The sequence below is a fragment of the Prionailurus viverrinus genome, chromosome B2 (assembly GCF_022837055.1).
Source record: "Prionailurus viverrinus isolate Anna chromosome B2, UM_Priviv_1.0, whole genome shotgun sequence".
Taxonomy (NCBI): domain Eukaryota; kingdom Metazoa; phylum Chordata; class Mammalia; order Carnivora; family Felidae; genus Prionailurus; species Prionailurus viverrinus.
This window is the reverse complement of record NC_062565.1, coordinates 123,652,299-123,676,577: the sequence shown is the minus strand read 5'-3', so window position 1 is coordinate 123,676,577 and position 24,279 is coordinate 123,652,299. Positions and strand designations below refer to the sequence as shown.

Here is a 24,279-nt window from a genome sequence, read left to right as displayed (position 1 = left end):
AACCATGTGAAGTGTTAAGTAAGCACAGGCAGACTGTGACGGCGGGGGGAAGGGCTGTCTGAGTCTCAGGCTTTTTCTTTCTGCCAGCTTGTTTTCCCCTGAGCATATAACTCGAGTTTCCGTTTTCATCAGGTCTTGGAGCCAGTTGTGGGATCAGAAGAGACTCTTAGAGACCCAAAAATCCAACCTGGACCCCGTCTATTAATGCAGCACCCTCATCCCAGTCAGTGTTCCTGCATGACTGTCTTCAGTGATGGAAGGCACAATTTGTTACATTCTGGTGACTTCCAATCACCGATCCTAGTTCTGTCTTCCAGAACTACACTAACACTAGACATCCTTCCACATGTTAAGCTTTAATTCAGTTATTTTATTTCTCCAGATCTTGGCTTATTTTCTCCAGAGAAATTGTACCTTTTTTCCAATGATTCTCCTGTGTTATGGCCTAGAATCTTATAGTCCTAGGTTGCTCTCTTCTGAATGTGTTCTGATTTATGATCTCACTGAAATATCTAATTCAGACAATGTGGTCTGAGGACCAGAAAATAGAGAAGGTTCTTCCCCTTACTCAGCATGCTGGACATCTGCTGGTATACCACCTGTGATACTGTTAGGACTTTTACTGCCTCATCACACCGATCATGTGTAGTGAGCTTGCTGTCCAAGTGCCCTCCTTCTTTGCAGCTGCTGAAGCTTGGGTGGGGTTTTCATTCTGTACCTGTGCGGTTGGACTTAACAAAGGAGATGTTCGTATTTATCGCTACCGAATCTTTTTAGCTATAGCCCATTATTTTGAGCTTTTGATGATTTTGGAACTAATTCTGGCTTTCTCTCTACTTTATCTACAGATATAAAGCCCTCATTCTCATCTAAGTCTTTAATATAAACACTAACCACCTTTCCTTCTCATTGTCCACTTGTCCATGTTCTGGACGTTTCCAGGAACTCAGTATTCATGCCCATCCCCCTGAAATAAACCTCCCACGCTCTTTAACAAACAAACAAACATGAGTGGGTTTTCATTTTCCTCTTTGCCTTCTATCCCAAAGTCACCATGTGAGACACCTTCTTTCATGTGGACAAAGTCCTTATGGAACTGATTTTTCTTATATCTCATTCCTCCTCCCTTCTGACCTGTCCTCCACCAGACTGGCCAGTCTGGGTCACACATTGCATCAGTCAGCACCCCTGAATGGCGCCCCTTGCCTCTGCTTGGTGGGAGAACATTATATGATCTGCCTACTGCCTCCACTCTGATGCCATCCCCCAGAACACCTCACCTTGCACCCTTGGTGTGTGTTTACCACTCCTAAAGCAAGACAGGGAACCACAGTTTCTCAGTTTTCTTCTCTTTCTAATGGTGTGGTTCAAAAAAATAAAAGTAAACCCATAACTGCTCATGGACCAGTGATGGGTTAGGTAACTTTCAGAAACACAGCCCTGGCTATCTGTCTGATTCTTCTGTTGAACCCAGCCATTGATTTCTTTTGCCTCATTTTGAATCTGTAAAATTGGATTTGTAACCTCATAAGGGTGTCACTATTAGAGGAGAGGACGTGTGCACATATTAACTTTTGCCAAGGAATTGAGATGTTCACGCAGTGTACATTAAGTATGATCAGTGGGCATAATGAACCGGAGGCCCAAGGGCATTCTAGCCTGTGTTTACTGGGTTAAAGTTCAATGTGGCATTTTGTAATATTCACAACTTAGTGATACCTAATGTTTAGGGAAGAGTTTTAAAGAAAGCTTGGTATCCACACCTTACATTCAGGTAAGTGAATCCTCAGGGTTTAAAATTCATTTCTGGTGGAGCAGACGTGCGAAAATGGGAGTCTGCTGGCACCACAAAGTGTTCACCACACGGTGAAGACTTATAGAAATGTTACAAAGGCACGGCAGGAACGTGGTACTTCTTGGTTTTTGGCACATGACTACTAGAGTAGTATTTACTGTTTCTCTTACTGCCTGTTAACAAAAGGTGGTAAAATGAAGATCAAAGCAAACCTGCCTTTTTTATTTTCCTTTCAAAGGGTCAGTCTTGTCTTTGTGCAGTATTTCTTTGTCCAACAGCTAATTGTCTAATGCTGCAAGATGGCAGAATGTTAGGCCTTTATTGCCAAAGAAGCCATGAGGCAGTGTCCTCGTCCTAGGAAACTGTAAGGGAGCCCCCTAACTTCAAGAATGGGGATGGTAGAGAACCAGGTGGGACCTTTTATTCCCAGGGGTTATTTGAATTCACAGTCAACCTGTGCCGTCTTTGTATTTTCAAACTCTGCGAAGGTTTTCTTTCTTTTATTTTTTAAATATTGCATTAAAATGTGGATTTCTAAAACTACTAGAAGTAAGTTGCAGCTTACCTTTCGGGGGAGTATGCATTAAATATTTAAAAGATTACTGAAATCCAGTAGTTTTGAGGAATTAATCCTCTCCTCTTAATGTAAAAATGTTTCTGAAAAGGCATTTTGGCACTTGTGGGTCCCACTGGAAAGTAACTGGCTTATATGTATATAGAACTGTAATTTACCAGTGACTGGCCCTTCAATCCAGCAGTAGTAATTTTCTATTTTCAGCTACAGTCCTTGGATTAGTACAAGTCAGGCTCTTTTCCATTTCAGTGATCTTTTTGTAAAGCTCAGTAGGCTTTTAGAAGGAAAAATCTAGGTATGCTTCTCACTGGTTAAGCAGATTTCTCTCTGCAAGAGGATATTTTTGGATTCATTCATGGACTGTGTGCTATTTTCCAATCTTATGGACATAAAATAAAAGCTGACAAAGGATAAATGTGAACAGAAACCTGAAGTGTGTGTGTGTACACATGTGCCTACATGTGGTTATTCTCCTATCTCACATTGTGACAAGCAGGTCCCAATCATGAGATGAGTTCCCCTACTGATCAGTTAGTTTCACTCTGTTTCATGTTCCCCTACCTCATGTTTAGAGGTAGCCCAGAGGCGCCAGGCAGCCAGGGTAGAGGGACACACAGACATGAATTCATTGTGTACTAAGGGAATAGGGGCTGGGGGTGGGAATTGGTGGGGACAGCAATCGCTCAAGGACCTATTGGCCTATTTCATTCATAGCGGACGAGTGGTATCATTTTCAATAGGACTGCGAATGTATTTTATGATTATTCTGCAAACATTTTTCTCTAGTAAAGCCAGCTTAGTTGTAAAATCTACCGTCTCTCACTAGGCAATGTCTCATTTCTTCCTACTTTGTACAGAGTCTCCATTAATCCATCATTTGTTATTTTAACGATAGTTGCAAAACCTAATTGACTCTTGCAAGTCTGCATACCCCAGTTCCCGGGGGGACTGAATTGAGATTCTGTACCTGCAGGTAACATTCACGGACACATGTGCCACATCAAATTGAAAACACCTATTAGTGCTGGGGAAGAGTTCAGGAATTCAGAGTAGGATTCCTTCTGCTTTCAGGTCTGGCCATCCCCCTTTCCACATCTGCCTTTGTTTTGGGTCTGAGTATAAAAGCCCCCATGCCTCTGTAGGGACTAAGCCCCGGCGTTCCCAAAATGAAATAAAGCTGAAAACCTGTATCCTGGGTTTGAGCATTTAGGAAATTAATCTCAAATGTATTTACGTCTTAAATGTGTACTTCGTGGATAGGAAAAAAAAAATCCTTTATTATGATTATTTGATCTTGGGCTGTTTGCTTCCCTGTGACTGGTCACAGCTGTGACTGGGACACAGCTAGTTGATGTTGCAACCGGGATTTACAAGGCAGCAGGACAAAAGCATCTTAGCTTCAGAGCAGATGGCCCACAAATTAATCCTGGCTCAGTGACCGAACTAGCTGTGTGACTTTAACCTGAGCCTCAGTTTCCTGATCTGTCAGGCGATGACTCCTCTCTCAGTGCTGTTGTGACTAACAAAGATAAAACTTATCTGACAAAGCTGGAGATGTTCTGGATAATGGGATTCTTTGACCTGACCTCATCCTGCCTCATGGCTTGTAGGATGGCTGGTGACATACAGCCTCCTTTGATTAGGTTTTCATTTCCCCAGTAGATAGTTTAGGCATAACTTTCAAAACAGCCATTTGGGTGACTTTCACATTTTGATACAGATCAAAATTCTCCATGAGACCCTAGAGCATGAAGAGTACCAACTCTGTCATTTGAGGGATATTCCATTGCTGTTAACAGGAGAGTTGTTGATTAGCTAGGTGTGGTAGAGGTGGGCTCAGTTAGAGTCCTCTGTGTCCCAGAAGGGCTGTTCTGTGATCTCTGTTCCACAGACCTCAGGGAGGGCTCCTTTGTGAAATCTTATCTGGACAAGTTAAGTGCTAGGAAGCTTTTGGTTTGCTGCTGTGTTTCTCCTGTAAAAGAGGAGAAAAAGCCATCCAGGCCATCCTTGAGAGTAAAGGAATATACATCTTCTGCAGAAGTCATTTGAGTTTCAGCTTTCACTTTGCTTTTTTAAAAGCCACTCTTGGAAAGATGTTTCATTTCCTTCCTAAGATACTTCGTAAATACGATCCTTTCATTTTTTATTTGAAAGATGAAGGTTGGGGGGGGGGGTGCTTCTGGGTGGCTCAGTTTGGTTAGACATCAGCTCAGGTCGTGATCTCACTGTGAATTCCAGCCCCACATCGGGCCTGCTTGGGATTCTCTGTCTCCCTCTCCCTCTTTCCCTCCCCAACTTGCACACACGCTCACTCTCTCTCAAAATAAATAAACTTTTTTTTTTTTTTTAAGATGATAGATGAAGGAAAAGATCCCTTTTTCCTTAGCTTTACCACTTTCAGTAATACTTTTGTTAGATCCATGGAGATGATCAGAAGCTGTTAGCCGTATCTGGGTAAGAAACATTTCTGAATGAAATTTGTCGTTTGCTTGAGACATAGCTTTTCACTTCTTATGCCAAAAGGTAGTTTCAGCTCTGTGTGTGTGTGTGTGTGTGTGTGTGTGTGTGTGTGTGTGTGTTGCTATTGTAAGTACTAACCTGGTTCTCTGGAAGTAGAAGAAACAAACTAGATTTGATAAGATTTTCATAAATACGTATAATACTGGACTATGCTCACTGATCTTTTGATTAAAGAAATAAATAGGAAATAACAAATCATCTTTAATTCAAAAATAGAATTTCCAAATAGAATTAATGGCAGTAGGTTATATCTACTGTTTATTTCTTAAACAACAAGATCTTGCATGTTTGAAGCATGGATCCTCCCTTTCCTTCCTTCTCCACATCTTGCCATCTCTGTAAGAAGCTAGCGAGAGGGATCTAAGATCCTAAACGATGCAGGCCGAATTTTCGTCATAAGGAGAAGCACGTTTTCACCACAGACTTGTTGGTGGGTAACATTTGACCTGGGCAAGGAACTTCACCTCCTGTGCCTTGGTTTTCCTTGCATCTAAAACGTTGATTTAGGTGGTTTCTCAGACCTATGCAGTTCTTCAACCCCATTCTCTTTTATTCCAGGTACTCATCAAAGAGGTGAACATGATTTTAAGTAAACTTAATACGTGAAATTTCCTTCAGTTCCCCAATCTACACATCTAACTCTTAATTGAATCCCCCAGCCTTTGAGCAAAAGATTTCTGAAGTGTTTTGTTTTGTTTTTTTTCCAGCATGGATTTGCCAACCATCTAGTACAGCTCCAGCAGTGGGCTGGACAATATTATTGCTCGATAGGCTTGATAGCTGAACTGGAAACACCTGAAATACGAAGCAAAAATGGAGTACTTACAACAGATGTAGTGTAAAATGTAAAAGCAGGTGATATGTATAAGCACTTCTTACTGCTACCACTATGCTTCATTTAATCCTCTCCCCAGTCCTGTAAGGTAAATGATGTCACCCCAATTTTACAGTGAAAGCTAAGGCACCAAGAGAAGTTAAGTGAATTGTCAGAAGTTATCCTTCCATCCAAAGGATGTAGAGAGGGTGCTTGGGGCTCCTGGGTGGCTCATTTGGTTAAGCGTTCAACTCTTGGGTTTGGCCCAGGTCATGTTCTTGCGGTTTTGTGACTTTGAGCCCCACGTCGGACAATGTAGGAGAGTGGTCTGGGATGGGAGGATTGTTTTGGACTTTTTAAGCAGACTTGATTTCGATTAAAAGGCAAAAACAAAAGCAACAAAAGCTACCAATTTGGCAGTAGGCATCTGTCTGTGTCACTTACTATAAATTTAATTTTTTCACACACAGCATAAATTTCAGGCAGCCTAGAAGTGGAGAGTCTTAAGTGAGAAAGCTCATTTCAGAAGAAAACAATAATCCCATGATTGTATGCTTTGGAGAAAAGAGTCCAAAAAAGAACTAAAAGTGGGTCAAGTGTTAAGAATTGCTCAGCACTGCTGGTAATGACTCTCCCAGAGCAGTGGGAACTGGGGGGAGTTGGCAGCATGTCCTTGAGATGGATCTCCCCCCCCCCCAAGTAGGTGGATTGTAGTTTCTCATTTCTCTCCTTTCAACTTGACTTGCAGAAGGGGTATTCCAAATTGTGGTCTTGGTGAGAACAGGCACGGTTCTCCCCCTGCCTGTCCTCCCTGGAATGTCTCAGGTGCGTGGCAGTGTCAATCCTCATGGCCCAGCCTGGGGTGATAGGGACCTCCAGAAAGCTGCGATGTGATACTGTGTGCAGAATGAGCCATGGGCGTCCAGCTATGCCTTCATCCAGGGACTCGCAAGCATTGTCATGATTGAAAACCGGGTCCCCCAAAGAAGAGAAGGACTTCTTGCCTTGAGTCCCCTTCCCCATCCTGGGGAGTCCCCTGATGCCTGTGCGGGCATGGCGACAGTTGTCCTCCGGGGCTGCAGCCTGGCGGGCGGGCGGAGAAGAAAGGAAGAGGGAGCTGCACAGCGCTGGCGGCCCCCTCCCCCCTGCTCCAGACCTCTGCGGTGAGTTCCCCCGACCAGCATCCCGCAGCTGCCTGCGCTTCCAGGCGGACCGGAGCTGCTCCCAGCCCTCCCGGATTAGGACCTGTCCCGGTTGTCAGGGCAACTGTTTACAGGACAGCATATCCCGGTTTTCCCTCTGTGCCGTGTGCCGAGTATCTTACTGTGCGGTGGCAGGAAGCCTGGGCAAAGGTGCCGCAGCAGGAAGAAGCTGGGATCTGACTGAACAGGTTAGGCAGTGGAAGGAGGCTTCTGACCCTGCGTGCCTTTCCCTGGGCTCTTCCGGAAGGAAAGTGCGCCTGCGTGCTTTGTGTGAGCGTGTGTGTGCCAGCTAGCGAGCTCCAGCCAGCCACTTGCCTGGGGGGAGTAAGCGGGAGGGGGCGCGGAGGGGAGGTGGGGGGTTGCTGCTAGGTGAGGGGGAACTGCAGGGCCTCAGTTGCCAAGTGGCTGGTAGTATCTGTCAGCTGTTTGCACACTGTTTACCCATAGGGGATCTATTACAAGTGCTCAAATGAACCGGCAGCTTGGAAACTAGCAGCTTCCTGGGAGCTGCAATTACATAAGCATATATTTTTAATATAATAATAATTAAAAACCAAGTAGCCGCGGTATGCCTGGATCAGCTACAGCTATCCGACAAGAGAGACTGAAGAAGACCAGTGCAAGGCCAATTCCCCTTGGTTTATTCACCATTAATGAGGAAGATGAACAGCAAAAGAATGGAAATTCCAGAAGACCTAAAGGTATGCATTAGCTCTACCCTTTGGTTGGAACTGGAGCCAGCCCCCATTTCCCACACTGTCTGTAGCACATTTACAAACTGTGTCTGTGGTGCACGCTGTGTGGAGTGCTTGTGACCTCCTAGCACAGTTTGCTGGTTGTATTTACACATTCTGTAGAGCTGTGTATGCATGAAATGCAGAACAGATTTTGCAGATTTGGTAGGTTTCAGATCAGTTGCCTTTTTTTTTTTTTTCTGACACAAGCTACTTTCTTGGCCTGGAGATCTTTAATTTATACATGCTCATTTGAACAGTTACCAATGGCATGTCCTTACCAGGAAGGAAATAGGACTTAATCCAGGTGTAAATGATCATCTCCCTACCTTGTTTAGGTGCATTGGTGATTTCTGTTTAATGATCTGAGTTTCTCCTTGAAAAGGGATGAGTTAGATGAAGTGACCTAGGAGTGAGTCCTTTCCAAGGGCAGAGAGTCAAGATGTTACTTCTTTTTCTATTCTGAAGGAGCTTGAGAAGGTGGCAAAACAAACATTGAGCACACTGTAGGGGGCAAAGCTAGAGAACAGGGAGGGGAAAGCATGACGTTTTATAACTTCTGATGGTAACTCTGCTGAACATCTGTCTGGAGGTTGGAATGTGCTGGGTGCAGAAAGGGGAGGTCTGATTCTTGTACCTTTCTTTCATAATGATGAAATGGAGCAGCAGCTTTGCCTGGCTTCTCGAATCCCCCTGTACCGCATCATTTTAGCATTGTCTCATAGCTACCCTCCCAGAGCTGTAATTGTCAGAGATGGCAACATCATAACATTTTTGAAGAGGGGCTTTAAGCCTTGCCTTTTAAGTTTCTTTTTTCCCAGTATCCTAATTCTTGCAACCCCCTTCCCCCAAATGCATATGAGCTGTTTGTCTCTTAAGCTGATAGGTTATCAGTTTTGTTGTTTCTATGTGCTGATTAAATTTTAGCTTGCATTCAAATTGTTCTGTCACTGAGATATCAAATTTCCTCTGTGTGGTACAGAGCAGTAGCATGGCAAAGTAGCAAGCAAATACTGAAGCCCTGATAGAATGAGTGTTTCAGTAGAATCCAGTGCCTGAAAACGACTGGCTTTCTTTTTCCTGGCTCTTGAATGAGTCTTAGAGTTTGCTTTTCTTAAGTATAATTGAAACTGTCAACTTTAAATCCCAAAGTATATTTTTACTTCACTTTTAAAAGGCTGTATACAGGGAATTTCAAATCAACAGAACCTTAGTAATGTAGTTGATTTTAATCTTACTATCAGACATAGTTTCTATCTTAGAACCAAATGACTTCAGGAATTTACTGATGCCACGGATGGAAGCTGACATAGGTGATTCTTTTATTTGCCCAGGAATTAGACAGTTGAACCAGAGTGTGGTCTTGATGAAAACCCAGTACTTTCAATGGTTGGTAGAAAATCATTTGGCCTCTTACGAGGTGTTAACTTTCTAAATTAATGTGGAACTGTTGAACTGTGCCCACTGTGTATTTTTGGAAATGTTCTTGATTTGCGGCACTTTTCCCTTAGGCATTTTGGAACAGTAATTTAGGATAGCTATCCATTTTGTTCTGAGTAGTTTTCTTGAATTCCTCTCTTTCTTCTGTGGTTCCCCCCCCCCCCCCCAGTTGCCTTTAGTATTTTATTTAAAGGGAAAAAGGGTAGGGGAAGTAGTTACTTCTAAAAATGTATTTATTTTTGGCAATTCGTTCCACTTCGTGAATAAGAGAGACTTAAGGAGTTTCTGAATCCCTACCATTTTTCTTTTTCTACTTTTCCTTATATCAAAGGGAAAAAGAAGAAAAAGACTAGAAGAAAAATGCTACATTGATAAGAATGCCCAGACATAAACAAACAACATTGGAAATCTTTAATGATTGCTAACGAGTAATAATACTATTGGCTTGGTTCTAAATTTCTCATCAGGTCTGTCTGAACAGTAGGAATGTCCACTTTCAAATCTGGCTTTGTCGATCAGAACAGTGATGGAGGTATTCTATGTATGAAATGTCCAGTATGATAGCCACTAGCCACATGTACCTGGGAGTACTCGAAATATAGCTGCTATAACTGAGAAACTGATTTTTAAATTTTAATTGATTTTGAGTTTAAAGAGCCACATGTGGCTAGTGGTTAGCTTATTGGACAACACAGTTTGAGTCTGTAGAGCTTTGATCTTCTGAATTTTTGTCCTCTCTGATTTGTCTATCCTTAATTGCTTCCTGGTGCCAGATATGGTCAGGTCCTGAAATGAATGTGGTTTTTAAAAAGGGCCTGATGGAGCAGACAGCCTCTTTCCTGCAAGGAACCATAATAACCTGGCTTTATAGACCATTTCGGCTGTCCTTTCCCACGTAAATGTTATTGCCTGCTCTGAATATTATTCTTAACTCACCAGTTACCTGTACCATCTTTTGCAACTTATAATGGACTTTTATTTTCTAAATTATTTCCAGAGCATCATAGCCAGATGACAAACAGATTATCTTCCATGTGTGACTATTAAGATAAACAATCACTTTGTTTTCTTTTCTGCCTACTCTGTGGCCTAATCAGCCAACTGTACCCAAACTTGGTTTTCATGCTTAATCTCTTTATTCTGTCATTACTAGGAATAAAGAAGCATGCTATCTAAATTCAGTAAGCAAAATGCTTCTGTCAAGAATTACCCTGGGTTCATGACAAGTAGTATCTTTCTGGGTACTCTGCTGTTGGGTAACCATCATAATGAACTCAGTAGGAATAAATATCGATTACCGTCTGCACTCCCATTGTGGCTTCATAATTACCCTGGTGGACTGAGACTGTAGTTTGTTTAGCTAGTAGATGAGATCAGTTCTTGAAGGAGGGATTTTTCTCCCATGTAATCGATAGGGATGTACTTGATAATATTGATATATAACATTTAGAGAGTAATTGGGAGTGAATTGGGCTTATGTTCTTGCTCTTACACCTCCAGAGCCCAAGCCTCAGTGCAGTGCTGACGTTAGGACTGGCAGAGGCGAGCCTACTTAGGTACTGCAGTGACTAAATGCCCTTGGATAAGTTTCAAGGCAAACCTACCTTACGGTGAATTTTGCTGAGCAGGTGTCATTATTAAATAAAAAGACATTTTCTCCCTAAACCAACACTTGTTAAATGCACACTCTGTACAGATTACATTGCTGGGTCGTTTGTGGAGATGGTGCAAAGGTAATTGACACGGTTTCTACTCTCAGAGGTGTTTACCTGTCTAGTGGAGGAAGACCACTATGGACCAATAATGCAAGAATACAGACTAAAATCAGGGAAAGGGCAGAGAGTATATCGAAAGTATCTACACATACAGCTGTGCCTTTCTTGAAACTGTACTCTTCTGGGTAAGAAATTGCAGACCGCATGGAACATTACTGAATGGAGATAAACTTAACGTTTAAAAATAATTTGCACAGTCTCTGCAAGTCTAACAGGAATTTTAAGAAATGTTGACCGTATTAGAATTGTCCTTCCAAGGTAACTACTTGGAGGGAAATAGTAAGTACTATATTTGGATGTATCTGATAGGTTAATCCTATCACTCTTTACCTCGTTGCCTCTACCTAAGAGTATACCCGGGATTCTACTCTGTTTTTTTGTTTTCCATCATTTTCCTTGGTGGAAAAAATGAAGGCATATGTTTACAGGGTAGTATTAATTGACTACTCTGTTAATATCTAGGTTAATGCCTTCTGCCCCTTTTGTTAGCAAATTGCAGATTATAAAATTTCTCCTTTAAATCAGGGCGCAGTAGTTCTGAGCAAATGTGCTCTCTTTCTCCCTTTACTCCTTGTCTGCCTTTTTGTTAAAATGTGTATTTATGGAGCCTGCAGTTAACTTCTTTTCTTCTGGCTTATCCACTATGAAGGTAGAATTTCTGCCAGTTAAGGTTTCCAAATGAAATACGATCTCCTATTTACCATTTATATTCCTATTGGATTGGTGATGATCTAACAGTTGTAATGTCCTCTTTGTAAGTCTTGAGTCTTTTTTTCCTCCCCCCCCCAAAAGGAGCGTTATGTCAAGTAAAAATGCCATTCTAGAATTCATTCTCCCACATGTTCTTGTTTCTTTTCCTCTTGGGCTCTGTAAGACTCGGACTGTTGTCTGTACCCAGTGTCTTTATTCATGCCATTTCAGCACTAGGCAAAGACATTACCAGTAGAATTTTACAACTAGTGAGGCAAATGTATAGTTAGGAGGAGCAGTAACATCAAAGATCCCTATTATAAGGAGGAAATCTTAAAGTCAAATTGACTGGCATAAATTTTATTTGCTAAAGAGACCTGAAATACAAGGTCTTATTCAGAAGATTTATATAAAAGTAACAGTAGATGTCAGGAACAAGGACCATAGCATCTGCTGTATGGCTTGCACTCATTGGATTCTCCTTGAATACGTGTTGAGTGAATAGAACCGTCTTCTAGGCATTCTGTGTTATAGAAGTAGAAAATTACCATAGATGTCACTGTACAAGGGGAACCATGATTTGACCTCTACATAATCACATTCTTTGTATGGTGGAGGTAGTATATGCATTGGGATTTGCTTGCTGTATAAAACTTAAAAGTTGTAAAATTATGTGCCTGGGGGTGACTGAGTGGCTCAGTTGGTTGAGCTTTGGACTCTTGGTTTTGGCTCAGGTCATGATCTCATGGTTTGTGAATTTGAACCTGTGTTGACTGCTCAACTCTGAGCTTGGAGCCTGCTTGGGATTCTCCCTCCCCCTCCCGCCCTCCCTCTCCCTCTCTCCCCCTCCCCCTCCCTCTCCCTCTCCCTCTCCCTCTCTCCCTCTCCCTCTCCCTCTCTCCCCCTCCCTCTCCCTCTTCCCCCCTCCCTCTCCCTCTCCCTGCATCTCCCTCCCTCTCCCTCTCACCTCCCTCTCCCTCTCCCCTCCCTCTCCCTCTCCCTCTCCCTCTCCCTCTCCCTCCCTCTCCCTCTCCCTCTCCCTCTCCCTCTTCCCCTCTCCCTCTCCCTCTTCCTGCATCTCCCTCCTCCCTCTCCCTCTCTCCCCCCTCCCTCTCCCTCTTCCCCCCCCTCCCTCTCCCTCTCCCTGCATCTCCCTCCCTCCCTCCCTCTCCCTCCCTCTCCCCCTCCCTCTCCCTCCCTCTCCCTCCCTCTCCCTCCCCTCTTCCTCCCTCTCCTCCTCCCTCTCCCTCCCTCTCCCTCCCTCTCCCTCTCTCTCCCTCCCTCTCCCTCTCCCTCTCCCTCTCCCTCTCCCTCTCCCCCTCCCTCTCCCTTCCCTCCCGCATCTCCCTCCCTCCCTCTCCCTCCTCTCCCCCTCCCTCTCCCTCTCCCCCCCCTTCCCTCTCCCTCTCCCTGCATCTCCCTCCCTCCCTCCCTCTCCCTCCCTCCCTCTCCCTCTCCCTCTCCCTCTCCTCCTCTCTCTCCCTCTCTCTCCTCCCCTCCCCTCTCTCCTCCCTCTCCCTCCCTCTCCCTTCCTCTCCATCCCTCTCTCCCCCTTCCCCCAGTCACACAGGCATGAGCTCTCTCTCCTTCCTTCTCTCAAATAAACAAACTTAAAAAAAAAATTATGTGTCTGTTTCAAGAGCTATAATCAGTGGAGCTAAAATAGCTGGCTGCTCTAACCAATAGGAACCAAGCACACGTATTTGGTGAAAATCTCCCAGCTGATAAATCTTCCCCGTTATTTATTAGAAGGTTGAATTGAGTATTCTTTTCCACTAAAATTGGCATATCTCAAGGGAGCAACTTTAAATTTAATCCGTTGTTACTAAAAAGTTACCAGGTCATTTGCAGGCACCTTGGCCATGTTTTGAGCAGAAACTAATACTTCACAGCAACAAAGGAAATTTTATTGAGAGGGTTTCATCTTAAATCTCAGATGTGAGCATTTAGAAAGAGCCCATTTATGTGGGACCCTCTGTGTATTAAATTTATGTTCTAGATTTGCCAACCTCAAAAGGCAAGTCATACCCCATTATACGTCAGATCTAGATACAGAGGCCTGAAGTATAACACAGATGGACGTAAGACATTGTGTTTGAAGTGTTTGCCAGAACACTGATGCATATTTTTGCTGACTATAAAATGCAAGTTCTGTTTTCTTAGGCTTTAGACCCAGTGATGATTTGTTAGAGAATTTTAATACAGTCTGTCCAGATTCCAGAGAACTTACCATTCTGGGTCCAGTGTGGAGTTTGAAGTGAGAATGGAGCTTAGGCATATAGACCGAAGAAAATTATATTCACAGTTTGATCTTGAATATACATGGCTCTTGGGGCTAGAAGCATCCTTAGGGTCTCGGGCCTAATAAAGTAGTAGCAAGATAGTCTGTGGATTTAGTGGAACCCGTGGTCCTAAAACTTACATCCTTGGGAACAACATATGGAGGCTGGTGTTGTCCTAATAGTGTCACTTTCAGGGTCAAGTATCAAGTGCTCTTGTTGAGAAATGACTTGGAGTTGGGGTGGAGAGTTGGAATCTCTGCGTGAGCCCCTGTTGAAACCTTCCCAAACAATGTAACACAAAATCTAAGTACAAATGCAGAGTCGAGATTGTAGTTGTTGCCTCTGAGCCCCTGGAGAGAACTATAGACATTCAGACCCTGTGGCTGTCAGGGCTATCAGTTTCTGCGGTGGGAAAAGTTTAACCAGATTGACTATTAGTGGCTACATCCAAGTTTGCCGAGGTTATTTCGAAATTCAGAATAACTGTGGGACGAGAGACGGTGTGATGTGCTAGAGAAAGCACTTCATGTGGACATAGGCGAGTTACGGTTCTTTAACCTTCCCAAGCTTCAGGTTCTGAGCTGTAAAATGAAATTAATAATGCCATGCTCATGGGTGGAGGTGAGGATTAGAGATATTATAAGCATTTAGCACACTCTCTAGAAAATACGTGGGGCTCATTAAATGATGTTTATAAAAAGTGGGATATTTGACTACAAATGACGAATTTTCTGCTAACTTCTACCAACATACTCTTTGTCCCACTACATTGCCTGTTAGAGAAATTGTCCGTCGTCTAATCTCCTGCCTCGTACCTTAACTAGCTTGTGAGTGAAAATTTCCAAGACAGCCGCCACTTTTCTGAGGCCTTTTTAGTCTCTTCCCCACAATAGGTATGTGTGACTGGATCCTTGTCCCATGTTTATTCGTGTGGATCAGACGTACTAGATGTCAGGCAGATTACTCATTGCCATGCCCTGTAATTGTGTCGTGTGAAGTGAAGGAAATAAATTACCATTATGTCAGATCACCTCACTTGTTATTTCAAATATGATTAAGGCAGAGCACCTTTATTCCTTGGGATTAATGGATCGCTTCTGGCCTTAATCAGGGAAAAATAGCCATGATTCTCTGCCATCTTGGAAACCAATCAAAGGGAACGTTTTTCTCCTTAAAATTTCTACTTTTAGAGCTTTTTTTTGTTTTTAACGTGTGTGTGTGTGTGTGTGTGTGTGTGTGAGAGAGAGAGAGAGAGAGAGAGAGAACTGCTTAATGGAAGTGTCTTGGGCTTGTGGGCAGGTTTCTGCCAAGGACTTGGGTGATAGGTGCTTACATGTGAGGCTGCCAGCTTTTATGCAGGCTGTTTGTCTTTTCTTGTGCTGTTTGCAGCACCATGACTGTTTGTTCTAAATTTGGTCAGTTTTCTATTACTTGCTTCAATCCTTTTATTTCTCTGTGGTAGTCTTGTTTCTTTCACGAGTCAGTCAGCAGGAAGAGCTGCGAGCATTTGGTGCAAGCACCACGTTGGATGTTACGTGCTGCTCTGACTATTATTAAACGTAGGTGCCCGTGGATCTTTATATCCTGAGGTAGAGCTCTTCCCTCCGCCTGCTGTGTACTTTGGTTCTCCTCCTTCTGCTTTGCTATACCTGGTCACCTCCTACTTGTTCTTTGGTTTCAGTGTCATTTTCTTAAGAGTGTCCCCAGATCAGGCTGGGTCCCATGTTCTGGGCTGTCCTAGGATCATGTGCTTGTCCTTTGTTGCTCCAACCAGATTGTCGGTTTTGGTGGTTGAGCAGTTGTTAAACGTCTCTCCAGCAAGACTAAACTCTGAGAGGGCAGTGAGTGTGACTGTTTCATTCATACTGTGTCCCTGGCACGTAATACGGTGCCCAGTATGTGGTTGAGGCTCCCTAAATGTTTATTACACAATGACTGATTAGAGACGATGCACTGACACTGAGAGCCAGAGAAAATGAAGGGAGCACAGCAGGGGAGGCTATCTGTCCAAGCCCTGGAACATTCCGAGATCCAGGACTTTATTCTGAATCCAGCAAAGGCCTTGAAACACCAGATAGATCATCATCCTGACTGGTGAGAGGACTGTGACTTTTGTATTAAAGACCTTTGTCCACTAGCCTTTGTGCAGAGAGGACCTGTGGTTAATTTTCTGCTAGGACCTTATGGCTGAGAGAGTTTGCAGATTCTGCCGTGACTGACTTGGACCAAATTCCAGTGCCAGGTCATTCCAGAAGCACCTTCTACCATCATCTCTCCTTGAACTACTGGAGCTCATTTTTTTTTTTAACTTTTTTTTTTTTTTTTTTGAGAGCACAGGCTGGGGAGAGGGAGAGGGAGAATCTCAAGCAGGCCCCACACTCAGTGCAGAGCCTGGCGGAGAGCTCGATCTCAGAATGGTGAGATCATGAACCGAGCTGAAATCAAGAGCTGGACTCTGGATTCAACTGACTCAACAGACTGAGCCACTCCAGGCATCCCTGGAGCTCATTATTAAGTGTTCATTTTGAGGTTGTGGTATGTGCTCATTACAGCCATGTCTGGAGTATTACAAGTATTTACCTTCCTTTGAACAACTGAAATTCACTATCATGGCTATAAAGTATAAATTACAAGTCAGGGGGAAATTACACGGAAGAAACAAATCCTAATTGACTTCAACTCTCCCAGATCTCCATGAAACATAGTGTCTCCCACTGCTACCTGCTTCTCTGTGGGTTCGGGAAAGAGCTTCTGCAAGCGTAGGGCAGTCCAGTGTGTTCCTGGTCACGTTCCCTCTGGCCCCCCAATCCATTCCAGTGTACCTCATTAAGCCACACTGAGAATTTTCCTTTTATGTCTCTCCTTTATAATGCCACCTCTGCATCAGCCAATTTTTCTCCCCTGAGGCCCAGAAAAACAGATTCTTTGTAGGTGGATGGTTCCTGGCACAGACCTTTCAGTCAGCAATATGTAAAGATACAAAGTAGCATCTGCAGTGTTAGGATTCAAAACCTCAGCACTCTGGGTTTTCACCCTGGGCCTGTGCTGGGAATCACGTTTTCTTTTTAAGAGTCTGTTACCCCTGATTGTTCTGTGACACTACAGTAGTAAATCTTTTTCCTAATTCTTACACGGTGGTGTTTATTATCGTCTCGCCTCTCCTTACGCATCCAGTAGTTTAGAATACTGTTGCATAAACATTAGCATGAATTATGAATGGAACTCCAAACTGGCCACTTGGGTCAACACTTCCAGTCATCAGTCAACTTGACATTTTCTCACAGTCTAAATGACTTCAAGATCGTCTCCATTGTCACAAGTTGCAGTGACATTGACACTTTCTCTGCTGCTATGTGACCTTCACTTGGCTCCGTTTAGGTAGTGTAGGTCTGTGTTGGGACTTCTTAGCTCTCTATCTACAATACCACAAACCCAGAAATTCCCCTAGGCACCCACAAACTTCAGATTCAGCAAACACTGATTTTTTGGGGGTGTCTGCCCCATGCTAGACAACACGCGTGGTCTCCCCAGCTGTGTGAGTTCCTTCTCCTGCCCACATCGTGGCCTCACGCCTTCCGAACTCTTCATCCTCTGGGTGACCCCTCGGCTCCCGAACCCTGTGTTCTCACCGCTGTCAGTACCCTTCCAGCTCACTTGTGTGCTTTTCAAGCCCGGAACTCATGGGTGACCATCTCAGCAATGCACTTGGAATGACGCCTGGTCCTTTGCAGGCCCTGAGTATCCCCACGCTCCCCACACAGCCTCTTCTTTCCCCTTCAGGGCTGCCGAGTGTTACTGTGCAAGTGTGCTCGGGTCTGCTCCACTGTCTTCTGGCTCTCTCACCACATGAGCCTGTCTGCTGATGGCCCGTTGTTGTGGTCAAATCCCATCCTAGCTGGTGTTCACCCTGTGTCTCATCCATTCAACCTCACTCTTCACGTCTAGCATTTTCTGTCACTGTCTTGTGAACATGAGGATGTATTAAATTAGCTTCTACGTCATCATTTACTCACTGGAGTAGAGGAAGAAAATAAGTGGAAAGACACATAAGCCTGCATTATTCTAATTAAAACTCAACGACACGAGAGAAGAATGAGGGATTTCTGTTTTCCTTTGATGTGATTTTGGAGAAGGGTAACATTTAAAAGGGACTGTTGGCCACCGACTCTAGATTTAACTAAATCCCAAGTATCAGGAGATGATAATGCTTATGTGGCCAGTGACATGATTTTGGGGGAAACGTTATTGATAAGAGAAAAGCAAATTGAATGCTCTAGACCCCATCTGAGAGTTTCTTGTGGATCATTACTACTGTTGATGCTTCATGAGGGGGTTAATATAATTACTGCTCCATATTACTTCAGGAGAACAAGGTTAAAGAATGAGGCCGTACGTTCTTGAGGTGACGTGTTAAAAAGCAAAACTTTAATTCAGGACTTTCAGTGTTTCTTGAATTCCTTTCTTCTGAGAGTACTGTAACAATCATTAAAGTGGAGGCCTACTTTGTTGTTACCGGTGTCCTAGATTTGGTATTTTCCCCCCCAAGATTAATGACTCTTTAATGACTCAAGGTAACAGAAACGGTTTTGGCTAAATATGTAGCTATTTATGTTGTCCTCTAGCCTATTTTATCTTAAAACTTTACCGCAGCATTTTAGTGTGAAAGTTAAAGGAAAAAAATAAAACCATCCTGGGTGAGCCTGTAGCACTTAGCATCATCCGTTTCCTCCCCTGTGGCCCTTAGATTTAGAGTCCACTCTTGTAAGCCGTTGACTGAAGGAGAGCAAACATCCCTGAATGGAGCCTTCGCAAGCACCCTGGTTCGTACATTGCTTAGGGCAGTTTGGGCAGCAGGATGTGCTAGAACCAAAAGTCAGGATACTTGGTCTCTAAATTAACAGCCTGAGAAAAACAAGTTTCCTTTTCCCGATGCTGATGAAGGTCTCAGAATCCCAGTGATGCTTCAGGACTTCTAATGACGTGAAGAGTCTTTGATAGTGTCGTCCCTGGTGGAAACCAAATTTTCGGGCCAGTAAAATGAGCCAAGTCAGATTTGAATGTCATAGAAGTATCTCCGAAGTTTAAACTTGGGGATTGTCGGGGCCCCTGGGTGGCTCGGTAGGTCAAGCGTCCGACTGCAGCTCAGGTCACGATCTCGCAGTTCGTGGGTTCAAGCCCCGCGTCAGACTCTGTGCTGACAGCTCAGAGCCTGGAGCCTGCTTCGGATTCTGTTTCCCTCTGTCTCTGCCCCTCCCCCACTCATGCTCACGCGCTCTCTCTCTCTCTCTCCCTCTCAAAAATGAATAAATGTTAAAAACAATTTGTTTTTAATTGAGGATTGTATATGAAAGTAAATGTTGAATTGAGGGTGTTCCCATGTGCATGGTGTTATGGTCTCCTGGAGGCAATATGTGGAGGGATTAATAACTTGGACTCCGGGAGGTGGCACAACGGGCTCCAACTTTATGCTTCAGGCAAGGTGCTTAATATTTCTGTACCCACTTGCTTCGTCTATTAACCAGGGATAATAGCAACACCTGTCTCGTAGGGTTGTTAAGGATTAGGTGGGATGATAACATAAGTGTGCTTATAACTGTGCCTGGCACTAATAAGCTAGTGTGTAAGCAGTACCAAATGTTATTTGGAAAGTTTTTGTAGTTTGATGGCTTCATTGTAGTGTTTCTAAAAACCCAGCATTGCTGCTACTACTTCTAAATTTTAGGAGACTTAAAAACAGTTGAAAGTAAGTTATATGAGGATTAAATAATTAAAGATTATTTTTTTTCTAAGATGTCTAGTGATCATATAAGTATAGCAAATATTTTTCATGAACTCCTTTTCCTTGACAGTTACTTTCATAACAGCATTGTGAGCCACGTGCTTTTGTATCAGCCACACAAAAATAAAGACACTATAAAGTGTGTTTGAAATGTATCGTTGTGTTCTTAAGGTAATATTCAGGAAGATACTACGTCATGGCTGGATAACCCAACTCCTTTTCACCTTGCACACTGTTGTAAGGTTGTATAATTTTCTCAGTCCACTATTTTATCATTCATTTTGGCCTTTAAAAGAAGGCTATAATTTATAATATTTTGAAAGTTGTTACTTAAAAAAAATTTTTTTAGTAAACAGCTAACGTAATAACCATATGACTGAGACCCAGATAAAAAACGTTATAGCAAAATATACAATATTTATGGGGAATATAAATAAAATATTATGGCTAATATCACAGTTTCCTATGTATCTTCCATGGTCTTTTCTCCTTCCTTCCCTTCCTCACCCCCTTTTCCCCTTCCCAGGAGATAACATGTACTCTTCCTATCTGTTGCCTCACTTTCACTACATAGATAGATCGTTAAATAATTTACATGTTTAAATTCATATAAATTATATCATATTAATATGTCTGTCAGTTTGCACTTATCCCCTCAAGTTTTGAAATACCAGTCTAAGGGCGCCTGGGTGGCTTGGTTGGTTAAGCGTCTGACTTCAGCTCAGATCATGATCTCATGGTTCACGGGTTCGAGCCCCACGTCAGGCTCTGTGCTGACAGCTCAGAGCCTGGAGCCTGCTTCAGATTCTGTGTCTCCCTCTCTCTCTGCCCCTCCCCCACTCATGCTCTGTCTTTCTATGTCTCTTAAAAATGAATAAATGTTAAAAAAAATTTTTTTTAAAGAACCACCAGTCCTATATAGTTTGCTTTAACTGCTGCCTAGAATTTTATGACATGACTTTACCACAGTTTAATTCTTCATTGTGCTTTTACTAGTTTACCTACTGCTTTCCATACGATGGACAGAGAAGTTGATTCATTTTTTTGTCTTGTCCTGTTGCGACTGCTGATTGTGCAGCACTAACCATCGGTACACGTCTCCTTGGACGTATATGCAGGTTTCTCTGGTATCTTCCTAGATGTGGTAGGAGCGTTTTCACGTGCCAGATTGCTTTTCCAGAATCATCTTGTCAACATAACCCCATGTGTACTATGTGAAGGTCCCCATTACTCCGTATCTCACTTAGCCTGGATTTAGTAAGACACTTTGATTTTTGCCGGTTGGATGGCTATGAAATGGCGTTTGGTTTTAATTGGCAAAATTGGACATTAGCTAATGTAGTGTTTTGTTTTGTTTTTTTAATAATGGGAACACCAGCATTGTTTGGGTGGGTTTTTTTTTCCCCTAGAGGAAGGCAGGGAAACTGCTGCGTCAGTAATCTGGTTTAAAGCTCATTGTTTTTGGCAGGTATACTGACTCACTGGGGGAAGAAACAGATGGGAGCACCACCATGCACAACTGAGGGGAAGGCAGTTATCTTCTCCACTGACATAGTGGCTGGGGGCCAGAGCCGGGTTTCAGATTCCCCTTTTCAAATAGCGCATCTAGTGTCTGGGCCTGAACCTCTTGTTTTCCTCTTATTACTACTACTTTTTGGTCATTCGGCGTCATTACGACTAGGGTACCCAGAGAAAAAACAAAGTACAAAAGTTAGGTTCGTCCTCCTGATAAAACTAACTGTACTAAGGTTTCTTTTAGGATGAAGAATGTAAGTGGAAGGGAGGGGGGAGGTAATATTTGGGGAAGATTTCTGGGGAGAGCATGTGTTGAAAACATTGCTTAAAATCACATTTGGTAATTATTTGTGGCTTTCCATTATTCATGTAATCCTTGGACCTGATTAGCATTTCTAAAGTATAAACTCTACAAATGCAAGGCATTACCATGAATAATTAAAAGGTAGGGAGTTAGCTATACGTGACTGTGGGTTTTCTTTTATTGTGGAGGCTATTTTAGTAACAGGAGGAAGCTTAGAATTGTAGACAGCTAGTCTGGAGACTTCGATTATGCTCTCAGCTCAGCCACATGTCACAATACATTGTATGGTTGCTTTATTTTCCTGGAAAAATAAAGTGACTTTGCTGGGGCCAAAGAATCCATATTCTGTGCTCTGAATCGGTGTCCGTTACAAGGGTTCAAACTGATTTCCTGGGAGGAGAGTCAGACACAGCATAAACATAATGATTCATTGGTCAAGATCACCTTGGTAATTGCTGTAACTCATTGATTCAGAATCCCTAGTCCCCACGAAATAACTCTCCCAAAATTTGGGGCATTTTCCCCGGGAGGTCAGATGTCCTCATTTGCAAGGCCATCTGCACTGGTGCCCCCTCCATCCACAAAGCACTTTTTTTTACTGGTGCTCTGCCACGCAGTGCTGTACCACTTGATCTCTGTATGTTATGTTTCCCAAACTGGTGTTCTACAGGCCATTGCTTCTGCAAGATGTTAATGGATGTACCAACAAAAGAGTGATTCCAATTCTAGTTCAGGTCAGTTTAGGAAATCTATTTCTATACTATAGGACTTGTAAGGGCATTTGATATACAGTTATAAATTACCAAGAAAGGAATTTAGGAGGGGCACCTGGGTGGTGCAGTTGGTTGGGCATTGGACTCTTGATCCCAGCTCAGGTCATGCTCTTGCAGTTTGTGGGTTTGAGCCTCGCACTGGGCTCTGAGCTTAACGTGCAGAAACTGCTTGCGATTCCATCTTTCCTTCTCTCTGCCCCTCCCCAACTTGTGCTCACGCGTGCGCTCTCTCTCTCTCTCAAATAAATAGACTGTAAAAAAAAAAAAAGAAAGAAAGAAAAGAATTTAGTAGATTTACTTGAGCACAGTCCAACTGTGTACGGCTTATGAGTGTGCTCTGCAAAGAACACCATTTCAGGAAGTTCTGTAGTGTTTGTGTGTTTGCGTGCAAAGCATCGCTGAGGAAGGTCTTCATTTACCACCACATGTGCCAACGCTGCGAGCTTATCTGTTGCAGATGGATGATTTAGACTTGTAAAGAATGGCTTCTGGTAGATTCTCTGACAGGCCACAGTGTATCTGAATTTCTCTCACCGTCAAACGTGGACCCCTGCTACATAACAGAAGTCTATAAACCTAACTTGGCTGTTGGTTAAAAAAAAAAAAATGCACAGAAAAGCATCTCAGTCTTTTCTGGTTCTCGCTGTAGATATAGAAGGCAGATACTTCTTAAGCAAATGCCGGACTCTGGTCCATGAAGCCATGGCTGCCTCTGAATTCATGGGAGGAGTCTTTCTTTCTTCTGCAACCTCATGCACAGACTATGATCCTCCCTTCCTTCTGATGACCCAGTGAATAAAGGAGAGAAAACTCGTGACAGGAACTTAATTGTTTCCTCCAGATCCTTACCTGAGAGCTGCATGTGAGCAAGCCGTGAGGGATCTGTTTATTTTCTGAGCTCTAGAAGCAGAAGTACAAGGAAAGTTAAGTCATGCTATGACTTAACTATGGTTTGATTGTTCTATAACTTGTTTGACATGTACATAATAAAAGACATCTGGACAGAGAATCTGGATAAATAACTGGAATCAAATCAATGCTATATAAGCTTAAAGAGAAGGGAACAGAAAGGAAGATGTGAAAATTTTTCCATTTCCAGCTTTGTAGTATTGGGTTAGTACTAGAAACGAACGGAGCCCTTACCATGTGAGAGGCCCTGTGGGGCGCTTTTCAGTGTGTTCACGTTTAATTCTCAATTCCACTTTGACAGTAAAATACTGAAGTTCCAAGGTGAAGTGACTAGCTGAAAATAACACTGCCAGTAAGTGGCAGACCAGCATTCAGACCCCTCTGTCAGGCTCCAGGTCACCTGTCACTTGCTGTGACAGGACAGAAGAAGAAGAAGAATGAGAGAGCCCTTCTGATCCCCAGCATGTAATGATTTTTAACAAGTTTGTAAAATACAAAATATATATTAAAAAGAGACTAAAAATCAGGGCATCTGGGTGGCTTAGTTGGAAAAGCATGAGACTCTTGAACTTGGGGTCATGAGTCTGAGCCCCATGTTGATGTAGAGATTACATTTAAAAAAGTTTGAAAAAAGAGACTAAAAATCCCAATGATCATTCTGAGAAAGATCACTGTTGACATTTGGATGCATTTTCTTTTAAACATCTTTTTCCTGTGCATCTTCTCAGTGGTTAGGAAAGTAGATGTTCCGCTGTAATATCTGTCAGTGGTTACATTACCTAGGGTTTTTCCCCCCAAATGTTCTTAAGCTTAAGTTACCAGACAGAGCCAGAAAATGTTTCTCTTTCTGTTTATAAAAGACGAGCTTATATTCTTAAAACAGAAACTTCGGAAAATGCTTATGATTGGAGTATGTGATTGCTAATAAATCACAGCAGATTTTGGAACACCTGCTTTTTAAGAATCTCTTAAAATCATAAATTTGCTTTTTGCCATTCAGATCCCTCTGAGAACCAGCTAGAAATGCACAACACTTTGCTACTCTGGCATTCCTATTCTTTTTTTTTTTTCTTAATTTTTAACGTTTATTTATTTCTGAGAGACAGAGCATGAGCCGGGGAGGGGCAGAGAGAGAGGGAGACACAAAATCTGAAGCAGGTTTCAGGCTCTGAG

The 24,279-nt window shown here is 43.0% G+C and overlaps 1 protein-coding gene across 5 annotated transcripts in view; it reads left to right on the top strand.

The window, feature by feature from the left end:
• MAP7 (microtubule associated protein 7) overlaps positions 1 to 24,279 on the top strand; it is a 178,237-nt gene that overhangs the window by 16,539 nt on the left and 137,419 nt on the right. For 2 of the 5 annotated variants that reach the window (XM_047857798.1, XM_047857794.1), the window contains exon 1: positions 7,299 to 7,606. The exons of 1 other annotated variant lie outside the window; for it this stretch is intronic. In XM_047857798.1, the coding sequence (XP_047713754.1) occupies positions 7,474 to 7,606 (133 nt within the window). In that variant the 5' untranslated portion in view covers positions 7,299 to 7,473. Of the gene's footprint in view, positions 1 to 7,298; positions 7,607 to 24,279 lie in introns of those variants that run through there. 2 more of the 5 variants (XM_047857796.1, XM_047857795.1) reach the window with 1 other exon arrangement.